At 42.4% G+C, this 15,146-nt stretch overlaps 1 protein-coding gene across 4 annotated transcripts in view; it reads right to left on the reverse strand.

Annotated features, from left to right (window-relative positions):
• PIK3R3 (phosphoinositide-3-kinase regulatory subunit 3) overlaps positions 1-15,146 on the reverse strand; it is a 363,941-nt gene that overhangs the window by 18,531 nt on the left and 330,264 nt on the right. For all 4 annotated transcript variants that reach the window (XM_072997577.2, XM_020783361.3, XM_020783362.3 and 1 more), the window contains 2 exons: positions 4,470-4,581; positions 1,574-1,672 (listed from right to left, as the gene is read on the reverse strand). In XM_072997577.2, the coding sequence (XP_072853678.2) occupies positions 1,574-1,672; positions 4,470-4,581 (211 nt within the window). The remainder of the gene's footprint in view (positions 1-1,573; positions 1,673-4,469; positions 4,582-15,146) is intronic.

Raw genomic sequence — 15,146 nt, forward strand, 5'->3', positions numbered from 1 at the left:
TCAGAAATAATATGGTATAGAAAAATGATCAAAGATCTAAGGATTGAAGCATATAATGCAATAAAAGTGTTTAAGGATAACACTACTTGCATCCACATGGCAGTGACGGAAAATATGAGAAACAGAAGTAAACATGTAGACATCAAATACCATAATGTCAGAGAAGCAATAAAAGAAAAACTGATAGAGTTACAGTACTGTGAAACAGAAAGAAACATTGCTGACATAATGACGATACCCTTAAGTGCACAAAGACAAAGAGATAACCAAGGAAATGGGTATGAGTTCTGCTCAGGCGTAAATTAGGAGGGGTGTCAGAGTATAATATTTACAGGCCTGAGCAGAACAAATGTATTAATGAGCAGCCATGATGTTCAGGTGTGTCAAAATGCTGAGTCACAGTGACTCAGGAGGGCTGGCTCAAAGATGATGCAACATCTGTGCTGATTGGATATAGCCAGATGCACAAGTGTATATATGTGGACTGTATAGAGAAGATGTATCCCCGCTCTTCTCATGAATTCATGGTGTCATGCTGTCGCTCTATATTTGTAAATACACGTCTGGTGCTGGAAGAAGCTGATCGTGTCTGAGTGAGTCATTTTGCCATCAGGACCTTGAAGTTACTCTGCTAGAATTTTCTACGTTTTCACGCACTAACAGGAGAAGGGGGTCAAGGAGGGGTAAAATACAAACAATGCTGCTTGTCCTTATTCTCAATTCAAACCTGTTTGGAAATACAGAAAAGTATGCCTTGTATCCTAATTACAACCTGAAGGCTATAGTTTGACTTGAGGGGATTTAGAAAAGTAGATATGGCTTCACTACTTGTTCTGGTTAAGACAGTATCCTCAATTATAGGTGGGTGTGTAGGAAGAGAAAAAGAGTAGAATTAGAAAATTGACCTGGATTTTTTATTTTCCTATTCCCACTTGGTTCTTCTTCACAGTACTGCATTGGAGGAAGGCTAGATAAACTTTGTACCAAAGACATTTTTAATCTTTTGCCATCAGAAATTTTATATTCATCAATGTTTATTTTCCTTCCAATCTGCCTTCAAAACTGCTTGTTTTCAACAAGCTTTTAGCAAAAACAGGGATGGAATAAAAGTAGGGAAGGATGTAGAGATGAGCTACAATAAAGCAGTAGAGGCAAGAACAGTAATTGCAGGGGAGACTAGAAGTTGTGCAAGACCCTGAAGCTATCTTAGTCCTGCGTGATGTATTGCACACTGCCTACCCACATACATGTATATATAGTTCAAAACAACATACTGTTTCTGGAAAGTCCACCCCCACTACAGGCTGGTGATTACAGCTAAACTCAGACAGAAAAGGAAAGCCAAAAGAGGGTAGCAGATGATATCATAATTCCTGCTAACCAAAAATTCCTATTTAAGTCCTGGCTCGAGTAAATTACTGTGCATTCCTAGAACACAGAATGTTTAAGATCTAACAAAATATAAGAAGAGTTTCAGGACAATGAAAAAACACAGCCAGTGTTCAAATTCACACTAGTTATTTATCAGCAGGTGCCACCAACAATTTGGGCAGGGTAAGTCCCAACTATTTACCGCAGTGTCAGTGTATAGTCTCCCTGTTTCTTTGTTGATGCATCTCGCACCAAAAATGTTCCATCTGGCATGTCTCGTAGTTTGTCATTTACTTCTTCCCTGCAAGATTGGAAGGTGGATAAAAACACAGTATTATTTTTAATATGTTCTTGTCCTTAAGAGTACTATTAACTGTGCAGAATGTAGGGAGTTCCACTTTATTTTGCTACCAAGATGATTTCAGATTTGCTCTTTAAACCATCTACTTTTAGACTTGTTCAGTTAATCCAGTGGTACCTCGACTTACGAACTTAATCCGTATTGGAATTAAGTTTGTACATCGAAAAGTTTGTAAGTTGAGGCAAACTTTTCTATAGGAATGCACTGAAAACCATGTAATCCGTATCTGCTGTTTTCTGTTTGTAGGTTGAGGCGCTGTTTGTAGGTAGAGGCATTAGTTCCCATAGGAACTAATCCAAAGCCGGTTAATTCATACTCTACCACTTAGGTAAAAAAATGGACAGGAAAGGTTTTCTTTTTCTTTTCTTTTCTTTCTTTTCTTTTTGTTCATAAATCGAGGCTTTGTTTGTGGGTCAAAGCAACTTTTTGCGAACAGAGCCGTTCGTAACTCGAATCGTTCACAAGTAGAGACATTCATAAGTCTAGGTTCCACTGTACACAACATTTGCAATAAATGTTTAGGGTTCTGTCAGGTAAATTTTTACATTTTAAATATACTCCAAACAGATGCATTCGGATTAGAGTGGTTTCTTAGAAAGGCATTGTTACATAATTACAAAGAATAAAGGACAATGTAAATCAGTTCAGTTTCCATGTTTTAAAATTGCTTACATTTCTTCAACAAACATGCACATTAATTGGTTAGTTTAACAACTAAAGTATGCCAGTTTAGAACTAACCTTACTAACCTTGAATTATCTAACACAATTCAAATCCTCTGAACTAGAGGCCTGAATCTGTCTAGAGATCAGAAAGCAATTGTGAAATAAAGAATTTATTTATACCTCTGTGTGTGTGTGTGTGTGTGTGTGTGTGTGTGTGTGTACACACATGCACGCATGCACACACACACACGATCCTTAATTGAAGACTCAGACCATTCAAGAAACAATGTCAAGCAGTTACTTCATAACCGCCCGGAGAGTGCTTGTAGTGCTATGGGGCGGTATATAAGTCCAATCAATCAATCAATCAATCAATCAATCAATCAATCAATCAATAAATGGATTTGAGTTGTGGGACTTGCTGTCAGGTGACTTGACTTGGCCTCAGGGTTTTGTTTTTTTCAGTGACTTGGACAATTCACAACTCAGAATCCACCAGCACCCCTTTTTTGTTGGCATGGGGAGCTTGTTTTTAATACAGACTTGGATTTGGGACTCAGGACTTGATACCAAAGACATGGATTTGGACTTGGGACTCAGACTGCCAACATCACTGGCTGTAACTAAGATCTATGAAACAGTTAGATCCACAGAACACTCCATAGACATAACATGTCATTGAGAGTGTTCTGTTAATGCAGTAGTTGTTCCAATGAGAGAGAAGAGATGTATTAGGTGGCCTTCAAAGCTGCCTTTTTCCAACACATCCCTATGCCAGCTCTGGAGCTGGCAGTTAATCTGCATTCCACTTATGTCAGTGGGAGAGAAACATCAAAAGAAGTGGCAAAAAAACCCATCCATATACACATATCTCATACTACAAAGGTAAAGGTTCCCCTGACAATTTTTGTCCAGTCGTGTTCGACTCTAGGAGGCGGTGCTCATCCCCATTTCCAAGCCATAGAGCCAGCGTTTGTCCGAAGACAATCTTCCGTGGTCACATGGCCAGTGCGACTTAGACACGGAACGCTGTTACCTTCCCACCGAAGTGGTCCCTATTTATCTACTTGCATTTGCATGCTTTCGAACTGCTAGGTTGGCGGGAGCTGGGACAAGTGACGGGCGCTCACTCCGTCGCGTGGATTCGACCTTATGACTGCTTGGTCTTCTGACCCTGCAGCACAGGCTTCTGCGGTTTAGCCCACAGCGCCACCACATCCCTACAGTATCTCATACTAAGGCACAGTAAATAACAAGGCACAAGAAAGTGGATGTAACTCTGTAACAGATTCCGCCACCCCCTATATCCAGAAGACAGTTCTGTACATGACCCAACATATCATATTTATAACACTTTGTCATATTTATAATCCTTGGTCTTCAAGATCTTTTCCCCTCAACTTTTATCTTTTACATGAAAATGTTGGATGTCGAATATTATACAGTGGTGCCTCACATTACGATTGCCCCGCATTACGACGTCACTTTAGCAATCGCAAAACGATGATCTAAATGGGCTTGTTTCGCTTTGCGATGATCGGTTCCCTGCTTCGGGAACAGATTCTTCGCAAAACAACGATTTTTCTACAGCCTATCGGCGGTTTCAAAATGGCCACCAGGTAAATAAAATGGCTCACCGCTGTTTTCTGAGATGAATTCCTCGCAAGTCAGGCACCGAAAATGGCCGCCCTATGGAGGATCTTCACTGCACAGTGAGTTTCCAGCCCACTGGAATGCATTGAAGGGGTTTCAATGCGTTTCAATGGGCTTTTTATTTTTGCATTATGATGTTTTCGTTCTACAGCGATTTCGCTGGAGCGAATTAACGTTGTAATGCAAGGCACCACTGTATTATATTAATACCTGGCCCATCAAGAGAATCCCAGGCGTGGTAACAAATTTTTAAAGATGGCTGTTTCATTGCTATTTAACAATTTAACAGAAAAAAGTATGCAATGTTCCACATTTAACCTCAATTTCTTCATTATGTCACCCAAATAATTCTACATTTCTAATATACCTATATAGACAAATGAGTTAAACCACTTTTGACTTCAAAGCACATTATTTACCTTGATATGTCTCCCCAGTACCATTCTGCATCCTGCAATGATAAGATGCAATTATCTTTTATTCCATTTGTATTTACGGAAGTTACTGGTTTCGATGGCTTTGGAGGAAGAGCTGAAAGAGAAATGTTGCTCATTTACTTTCTAGTTTTATACTGCAACCTCAATATGTTCAACAGGTATTCACTCAGGTAATAAGGCATCAACATAAGGTAGGGCATTGTATAGTACTGTATTAAAGATGTGTGGAAACTAGACAGAGGAAGGAGAACATCTTCAGGCTACAAACTTTTTTTAGCTGATATTTGATTAGTCATAAAACTACTACAGCAAGACATTAATTTATATGCTTGTTATAAAACAAAATATAGCTATCCTATCTATACTTCTACACACAGAAACCTCTTCATTTTAATTGGGATTTAGGCCTTGTTCAGGAAGGCACTCTTCAAATAATATATGGAAGCTCGTAGCTAGCTATAGTGCCAAACTTCATGTTACTCAGTGGTGGTGGTGGCACTGGTGGTGTGAAAGCTGGAGCAGAATCCTCTAACTACCTCAAATATCCTCCTGGTCTAAATGCTGCTACAGGAGATTCACAGGCTAGTATGTGAGCTAGTGCATCAAGATCTCCCAGTAGATACATGTTTGCAGCTATGCGTTATAGCCTTGTTTTATGACTCATTATGTTCTCCTAATACCAAAACTTCCTGCAAGGAATTTCACTGACCAACAAGAAAAGATCTAATGTAACCCTGTCTTCTGCTTATGGTTTAGTGACCATATTGGATTTTAAAGATGTTGGATGATGAACTGTCCTTCTTGCTTGATTGGTAAGCAGGGTAGATTGATTTAAATCAAGACAATTTAAACCACAATTTAAATCACTAGTCAGTAAGATTCAATCAAAATCATTTTTAAATGTAGATTCATTCTTCCTGGTAGTTATAATCTTTAATATTTGCAAACAGATGAAGATTTCATATTTGGAATAATAGCTATTCAGATTAGTAAAACAGCTATATCGGAACTGATTTTAATTTAATAGGTTAATCATTCATATTTGGAGAACTACTTAAATTGTTTTATTTAACTAAAACAATAACATTATTATTTATTTATTTATTTATTTATTTATTTATTTATTTATTTATTTATTTATTTATTTATTGGACTTATATACCACCCCATAGCGCTACAAGCACTCTCCGGGCGGTTATATACCATATTTGCCAGCGTACAAGACGACTGGGCGTATAAGACGACCCCCCCAACATTTCCACTCAAAATATACGGTAGAGTGGATGGCTCTGCTGCGGCAGCGCCGGCGGCTGCCCGGGGCTCTGCCCGGACCCGCCGTGGAAGTTCATGGCCAGCGACGAGGAGAGTGAGGAGGGGAAGCGGCTGGGCGGGCGGCAGCAGCGGAGGAGGAAGAGAGGTAACAGCTATCCGGCGGCACGCGGGCGAGCGGGCAGCTGGCTCAGCTGCGAGGAAGGTGAGAAGGAGGGGAAGCGGGCAGGTGGGTGGCAGCAGCGGAGGAGGAGGAGGAAGAGAGGAAGTGGCTATCCTGCGACATACGGGCGAGTGGGCAGCTGGCTCAGTGGCGCAGGGCGGCGGGCAGCCCAGCGCCGGGCTCTAGCCGCTCAGGCATGGCCAGCTCTGCTTCCCTCCATGCAGACCGACTGCCTGCCCACCCGCCTGCCTTCCTCCCCTGCCGGCTCAGCCCCATATCACTCACTCAACGGCAGTGGCACCTTCCTGGCCCAACTAAAGTGCACCTGGTGTATAAGACGACCCCCCCCCACTTGGAGGCATGTTTTTGGGGCCAAAAAAGTCATCTTATACACCGGCAAATACGGTAGCTTCTATATTCTTGTATTTGCTTAAACATAAATGTTTATTAATTGAAGTGGTTGAACAAAATATATTTTAAAAAGCAACAACACCTTGAAGTTATGTGCAAGATCCCAAGGTCAGTAAGCTGCTCAGAGATTTCACTTTCATTTTTACTACTTGCCCTTCTTCCTCACACTTAGAGCCTGGTACAGATTTATTTCAATCCAAACCAACTGCAAATCTACCATTTAAGGCAATGTGTTTATTGTTTATACATAGACTTGCAGAACAATGGAATTAAGGTCTTTTTCTGAACTTTGTTCATTTTATACAATTTTTACTGTGAAAAGGTGAATGTTATCTCAGCTTGGATAATTTAAGATTAATTGAATTAGTTTACCAAAAATTTAAATATTGCATGAATATGCAGCTTGATGCTCCATAACTAAGCTCTATTTCATGCTGAATCACTTTTGAACTACTGTATAATGTATATTAAATAGAAAACTATATTTACATAGATTTTTCCTCCAAAAGCATTTTGTTAAAATTAATGTGATTAAAATAAAAAATTCAATTTAAATTTTAAAAATTCAATTTTTAATTTTTTTTTAATCACTGATTTTAATCCACCCTGTTGGTTATGTATATATAAGGGACTTACACAGAGGAAGATAAGGGACATACCGGTAGTTCATAGCTTTTGCAAAGGCACTGAGGAAGCCAAGAGGTTGAAATGTATTTTCATTTTCCTCCAGAAATTTTTAATTGTATTTTTCAAAAAGAGTTGGCATACTTCATTTATTAGTATACTGTCTCTAACTGGCTGACCGTTTTCTTGATTACTTTATTGTTTGACTATGTTTTTATTTTACTTGACATTGTAAACTATGTTTTGTGCTAATTTATGTATTTAAAATATTTTAAACCCACCTTTCTCTTTAAATAGAACCCAAGGTGGCTTACAACAACTAAAAGACAGTATTTAAGATTAGTAACAATGAGTATAAATATTAAAAGGTTCAATGAATACAATACCAAAAAATATTACCAACACCAAAACACACTGTTGCAGTAAGGTATAACAATCCATTTAAACACCCCACTCATCAGCCATTTACTCAGGGAAAGCTTGCCAAAGTGAAAGGTCTTCACCTGATTGTGGAAGGACAGCAAAGATGTGGCCAGTCTGGCCCTCTGTGGGAGGGAGTTCCAGAGTCTATGAGTGGCAACAGAGAAGGCCCTCTCTCAAGTTACCACCAAAGGTACCTGTGAAGGTGGCAGCATCAAGAAAAACACCTCTCCTGGTGCTCTTAACACTCAAGCAGGCTCATAAAAGGAGATGTGCTTCTTGAGACAGCTTGGGCCCAAGCAATTTAGGCTTTTATAGGTTAGAACAGTGGTTCCCAAACATTTTCCTTTCCTCCCTGATCCTGGGCATAGGGTGGTCTTTACTCAAGTATGGCTTCTCCTCCTACCCGAGTTCAGCTCCTGACTTCCTCGCCTGGGCCTTCAAGTCTCGGGCAGGCAAACAGGCAGGATCCTTCCTCCTCCATCATTGCTTCAGGGCGAGCTCCAGGCAGCAGCACTTTGCAAGGAGGCAGAACCAGAAAGGGCAGGTCTTGCCCCTACCCATCTCCACCCTGGCAGCTCAGCCCCTTTGCCCACTGTGGGAGGCAGTTGGAAGGGTGTGGACCTGGCCTGAGGGTGGTGACAATGGTGGTGTGCCCCCCCATCTTCCTCCCACCAGCCCTGCTTTCCATGGCCCTGCTAACTGCTAGTATGCGGTGTGGCTGGGTGGAGCCATCAGGTGGGGTCAGAGACAGGCAGCTCCATTGGCAGCCAGGAGACAGTTAAGCCCACCCACAAATAAGCAGTCAGGGTGGCACTAGCAGCCCCAGCCAGGGCGGCCAGATGCGGCGAGAGCAAGGTGGTAGCCAGGATCAGAACAACCAGGCACTGCAGAGGAGCTGTGGCTTTGGCCAGAGACTTTGCTCTGTGTTCCCAATCCTTTTCCCATGGTGCCCCTCAGGAGACTCAGTGGCACACCCACGTGTTGCAACGCACACTTTGGGAAAAACAGATGCCTGACATCCTGGGCGTCAGTGAACTAAAATGGACGGGAATAGGCGAATTCCATTCAGACGATTATCATATCTACTATTGTGGGCAAGAATCCCATAGAAGAAATGGAGTAGCCCTCATAGCCAACAAAAGAGTGGGAAAAGCTGTACTGGGATATAAACTCAAAAATGATAGAATGATTTCAATATGAATCCGGGGCAGACCTTTCAACCTCACAGTAATGCAAGTTTATGCACCAATCACCCATGCTGATGAGGCTGAAATTAACCAATTTTATGGAGACTTACAGCACCTTCTAGAACTGACACCAAAGAAAGATATTCTTGTCATTATAGGACAGCAAACTGTGCCAAGAATTGGGAGTGCCTGATCACCATATCTATTAAAGAACCTTGTAATAAGGGTGAAAGAGGATAGCACAAAAAATGGTCTGAAGCTCAACATCAAAAAAACTAAGATCATGGCCACTGGTCCCATCACTTCCTGGTAAATAGAAGAGGAAGATATGGAGGCAGTGACAGATTTTACCTTCTTGGGCTTTATGATCACTGCAGATGGTGACAGCAGCCACAAAATTAAAAAATGCCTGCTTCTTGGGAGGAAAGCAATGACATACCTGTACAACATCTTAAAAAGCAGAGACATCACCTTGCCGACAAAGGTCCGCATAGTCAAAGCTATGGTTTTTCCAGTAGCAATGTATGGAAGTGAGAGCTGGACCATAAAGAAGGCTGACCGCCAAAGAATTGATGCTTTTGAATTGTGGTGTTGGAGGAGACACTTGAGATTCCCCTGGACTGCAAAGAGAACAAACCTATTCATTTTGAAGGAAATCAACCCTGAGTGCTCACTGGAAGGGCAGATTCTGAAGCTGAGGCTCCAATACTGTGTGAAGGCAAGAGGAGAAGGAGATGACAGAGGATGAGATGGACAGTGTCATCGAAGCTACCAACATGAATTTGACCCAACTCGAGGAGGCAGTGGAAGACAGGAGGGCCTGGCATGCTCTGGTGCATGGTCACGAAGCATCAGACACAACAACTAAACAACAACTAATTTAAAATCAGTCAAGAACTTGGTCCTAGACAGTTACTTGGGTGCACAGCTGTAAAATGTCCATTCGAGAACTAGGAAAGCATGTTGGCGAGCATAGATAGAAGGCCAAGAGGATAGTGAAGTGTGGGAATATAAGGAGAAAGTCCACATTTTCTATACAATTTATACCAGCTAAGCAATGCAGCTAAACCAATCAGAAATACTATGTCTGTCAGCAATAAGCAGCAATCTTTTCATGGAAAGTGGTTTGAGGAGGGAAAGAAAACAGACCCCCACTCATCAGAGACCATGGGTGTAGAACAGCAAATTCATTAACATTTCCTAATCTCTAAATGAGAGATTTTAAATGAATTAATGAACTTCATAAAGTTTTTTCTATTTTTCTGTCAGTATATCTTCCACACTACGATAAAGATGATGCATCATCTTCACACCCTCAGTACAGTAGTTTATTGTTCTATAAACCAGTACTTGCTGAATCAAGCCAATTTAAACTATCCTGAACTTTGACCTAGTCCTTCACACTGTGTTGCTGAGTAAATATCATTTAGTTGGGAGCATAATTCTCTGGTACAGAGCAATCACTTTCCAAGATACAAAGTTCTGCACAAAACATGAAAATGAGTAAGGGGTCTGGGGACTGATGTCAACTTACACCATTCAGACTAACTACAAGTATATTTGCTTTTCTGGAAAAACAGGTTTTCGCCCCATAAAACTAGAACTGCATTGATATAAATAAATCACAAAGTCTGTTCTTCAAAAATATCAGTTTTCAATTCTGGGGCTAGAACACCCGTGAGACATCTGTAGGCATTAGACTTGCCTGTTAGAGTGCTGCTCTCAATCACAATGCAGTCCTCCAGCCCAACAAAGTGACATGGAGTGCTGATAAAAAAAATACCAAGTTGCTTAGCAACAGTTTTGAAGCTGACTTTGAAGTGTTGGGGGATCAAATATTGCCTTCTCCCAAGCAACTGCACCTTCCATTTTCTGAATCCAGATAAGGCTGACCCCTCAAATATAAAAAGAGGATCCAAATTTCAGCCTATCATTCTCGGACTAGGCACATCATAACATAAGACTACGTCACTTTTGCTTTAACCTTGTATTGCATACATCCAGTCCAGAAACTCCAATCCAGAAAATGTAGGCATTGTATAAACTACTTGACCAATCCCATGTGATGAGACCTTTCATATAGTGCAGCAATATCAAGACAGTCTGTGAGGAAGTACCAACCACAGTTCTAAGGAAACACATAGATTTTGTTTTCAAATATAGGGAGCAAACTCATATCTTTTTTTGTTCCCCAGTCATAAAGGCAATTCCAGGTGGAACTTAGAACCATTACATCACCTCCTTGATCCTAACTAGATACCTCTAGACCCCTCCCTCCTTCATTCAAGACTGTGATCTTTCAGAAACCAGCATTTCCAACATCTAGTAAGCCTGATTCTTCCTCTTGCTCCCCTGTCCTTTCCATTTTGCTTTTTCTAATAGCATCCCTGACAGTGAGACTTATATCTATGTGCTCTTATAGTTGCCGTATTAAAGGTACTGTATTAACATGAATTTTTCAAATAGTGTATTCATTCATTCATTCATTCATTCATTCATTCATTCATTCTATTCAATATGACCACTCTAGGTGGCTTCCAGACAGGTAAAAATACAATAACATATACATATAACAAATACAGTGGTGCCTTGCATAGCGAGGTTAATCCGTTCCGGATTAACCTTCGCTATGGCGAAACATCACTGAACGGGACAGAAAAGCCCATGTTTAATGCGTTCCAAATGGGCCGAAAACTCACCGTTCAGCGATGCTTCCCGGGTCCGGCAGCCATTTTCGCGCCCTCGTTAATCGAAGGCAGGGCGCGAAAACGCTGCATGTGGCCATTTCGGGGCTTCCGGCGGCCATTTTGGAGCCACCGAACAGCTGATCATTGGGCTTCGTTTTGCGAAGATCGGTAAGCGAAATGCTTACCGATCTTCGCAAAGCAAGTTTTGCCCATAGGGGCCATCAGTATGCGATCGCATTTGCAATCGCTGAGACCCCATCGCTATGCGATTTCGTCGTTATACAGTGCGCTCGTTAAGCGAGGCACCACTGTAATAAAAATACACAAAAATAGACATTAAACAATAAACAATGAACAATAAGGAATAAGCAATAAGCAAATTCTTCAAGATGGCAAAAATAACAAAGAATAGATAAAGCAGCCAGGCCGGTAACAACTGAATGGGCCACTGCAATAATTAATGGGTCTCTCCAGGAGGGCAAGGTACCCCTTGCCCTCAAGGAGACACTCATTAGGCCCATTAGGAAGAAACCAAATCTGGCAGCGGACAAAATTGGCAATTATAGGCCCGTCGCCAGTGTGTCCTTCCTCAGCAAAGTGGTTGAGAGGGTGGTGGCAGACCAGCTTCAGGCGCTCTTAGACAAAACCAGTGCTCTAGACCCATTTCAGTCGGGCTTCAGGCCGCGCTATGGTACAGAGATGGCACTGGTCGCACTGCTGGATGACCTGTTGAGGGAGGCCGATGGGGGCAATGTGTCCTTGTTGGTGGTCCTCGACATCTCAGCTGCCTTTGATACCATCGGCCACGGTATCCTCCTGGGGAGGCTCTCCGAGTTGGGAGTTGGTGGCCTGGCACTTGCCTGGCTCCGCTCCTTCCTGGAGGACCGCCCACAGAGAGTGCAGATTGGGGAGAATGTCTCGGCCCCGTGGAGTCTCAATTGTGGAGTTCCACAGGGGTCGATCATCTCCCCAATGCTGTTTAACATCTTCATGAGGCTGCTGGGCGGGGTCATCAGAGGGTGTAGGGCATCATGTCACCAGTACGCTGATGACACACAGCTCTACATCTCTTTTACTCCAACTTCAGTGGATGCCGTCCAGTCCCTCCAGCGCTGCCTGGACACCGTATTGGAATGGATGCAGTCAAATGGATTGAGGCTGAACCCGGACAAGACGGAGGTCTTGAGGGTGGGTGGCCCTCCCATCAGCGGCATAGGTGACTCTCTTTCTTTTGGAGGGATGACCCTTGCCACAAAGAGGGAGGTCCGCAGCTTGGGGATACATCTGGACCCGGCGCTAACCACAGAAACCCAGGTGGCGTCCGTGGTCCGTTCTGCCTATTTTCATCTATGGCGGATTGCACAGCTGCGGCCATATCTTGATCGGGGGGCCCTCACTACTCTAGTCCACGCGCTCGTAATCCAGAGACTAGACCATTGTAATGCACTCTACGTGGGGCTGCCTTTGAGCCTCATGCGGAAACTCCAGATGGTCCAGAATGCAGCAGCCAGGCTTATTAGTGGGGTGAAAAAATATCAGCACATCTCCCCCACTCTGGCTGCGCTGCACTGGTTACCTATTCGTTTCCGCATTGACTTCAAAGTATTAATGATTACATATAAAGCCCTAAACGGTTTGGGACCTCAATATTTGGCAGATCGCCTCCTCCCACCCAGATCTACCCGAGTCACCCGACATAGCCAGCAGGGACGACTGAGGGCACTGACACCAAGGGAGGCCCGGAAGGAGAAAACAAGAAACCGGGCCTTCTCGGCTGTTGCCCCTCGGCTGTGGAACACACTCCCCACTGAAATCTGGCTGGCACCCTCGCTGGGGGTTTTTAAAAGCCAATTAAAAACTTGGTTGTTTAAACAGGCCTATCCCCCAGTCAATTAAGTCATTTTCCTTTTCTCTTTATCTTTTTTTTCTTTCTTTCTTTTTTTTTTGTATACCACCATCTTGGAAACTTTTTGTTTAGAACTAATTAGTATAAATGCATTTTATATGTTTTTTAACTTGTTTTAACTGATGTAAGCCGCCCCGAGTAGACTTGTCTAGAGGGGCGGGGTAAAAATCGAATAAAGAAAGAAAGAAAGAAAGAAAGAAAGAAAGAAAGAAAGATTAAGTATTCTAAACTGACATATACATCTACTTTTGTATTTTTATGACATGTAGTAGTTTTTATCCTAGAAGTCTACTAATTTACCTCTCAATGCTTAAGTACAGACGGGGAGCTTTCTATTTAATTCCTAATAGCATCTAGCTATACCCTATAGATTGTACCAAACGTCTGTAGTGTTTTCAAGTGTCAAGGAGCACTGAGATTAATAGTTGTACTGGCCGTTTTACCTTCCCACCGAGGTGGTACCTATTTATCTACTTGCATTTACATGCTTTCGAACTGCTAGGTTGACAAGGAGCTGGGACAAAGCGACGGGAGCTCATTCTGTCGCGTGGTTTCGATCTTACGACTGCTGGTCTTCTGACCCTGCAGCACAGGCTTCTGCAGTTTAGCCCGCAGCACGACCACGTACCATCTGTGCCCCCACGTACCATCTGCGCCATCACGTCAATAGCCATGTTAGACTTCTTTGCAAAACTCTTCTGTTTAGTACATCTCAAAGTAATATTGGGGAACAACAAGGAGTTCTGCATGGTTTAACTTTGCCTTCTGTGCTTTTGTTACAACTGCTTAAAACTACTGGAAAGGTTATCCAGACTTATGGAGTTGCATGACCCCAATTCCTTTTCTTAATAGTAATGTCACTCAGAAATATATGCAAGTCTCACTCACTGCAAACATTGCAGAGAAGAATATGCTCGAGGCTTCAGGTGTAGGTGCTGAAACTCCTCTGAAAACTTGGATTCCCCCCCCTATAATGGCCAGAATTCTGTCTGAAGAATTCCTGATGAATTGTGGTAGTGCTAGTGAAAAAAGCTGAAAATGCCATGCCTACTGAGAACCTCCCCACCTCAGTGGCATCATAGCCTTTCCCATACAAAATCCTGCACAGTACAAGAGAGTTAAAGTATTCAGAGAAGTTGTAAAGCAAAGCTGAGAAATTTGAAAAGCACAGGGTCTCAATTTCATGTTCTTTCACAAAACAAATTCATAACAGTATTTTATAACTGTAGAAAGTACAGTGGTGCCTTGCATAGCGATTGCTCTGTTTTACGACCAAATCGCTTTGTGATGGACTTTTTGCCATCGCAAGAGCGATCACTTTGCAAAAATGGGGCCCCCGTGATCATCGTAAAGGCCCCACTGATCAGCTGTGCGAAAATGGGGCCTTTGGGATGATCGCGGGGGAGCGCTACCCCGTGATCATCCCAAAGGTCCCATTTTCACACAGCTGATCAGCGGTTCCAAAATGGCTGCCACTGTTTTGCCTCGCTTTAGAGGCACCAAAAATGACCGCCCCATGGAGGATTTTTGCATAAGGTGAGTTTTTAAGCCCATAGGAACACATTAAACACGTTTTAATGCGTTTCTATGGGCTTTTAAAAATCACTTAGCGATGAAATCACATAGCAGCGATTTTTGCTGCACGAATTAACATCGCTAAGCGAGGCACCACTGTATCTTAAGAAACCTTCTTAAACACTGTAGCCCTGAAGGATATAAATTTATCCTGAAAGTTGTACCTTCTCTTTTACAGTTTGGAAGTCTAGCTGTTTTAGAAATTCAACATCACATCTGTTTGTTGCGATTTTGTATTTGATATGCACAGTACAGCTGAAAACATATAAGGCCACAATCCAGCTGGGCCCTGAGGGATATAAAAGTACTGGTTTGGACTCAGCAGCCAGAAATTATGTACATGGTAGAGAATATGAAAGAAAAGAGCAGAAAGGTGTTGCGTCTTGCACTGCATGTTGAAATAGGCAAAAATAA

Source organism: Pogona vitticeps, chromosome 4 (assembly GCF_051106095.1).
Source record: "Pogona vitticeps strain Pit_001003342236 chromosome 4, PviZW2.1, whole genome shotgun sequence".
Lineage (NCBI taxonomy): Eukaryota > Metazoa > Chordata > Lepidosauria > Squamata > Agamidae > Pogona > Pogona vitticeps.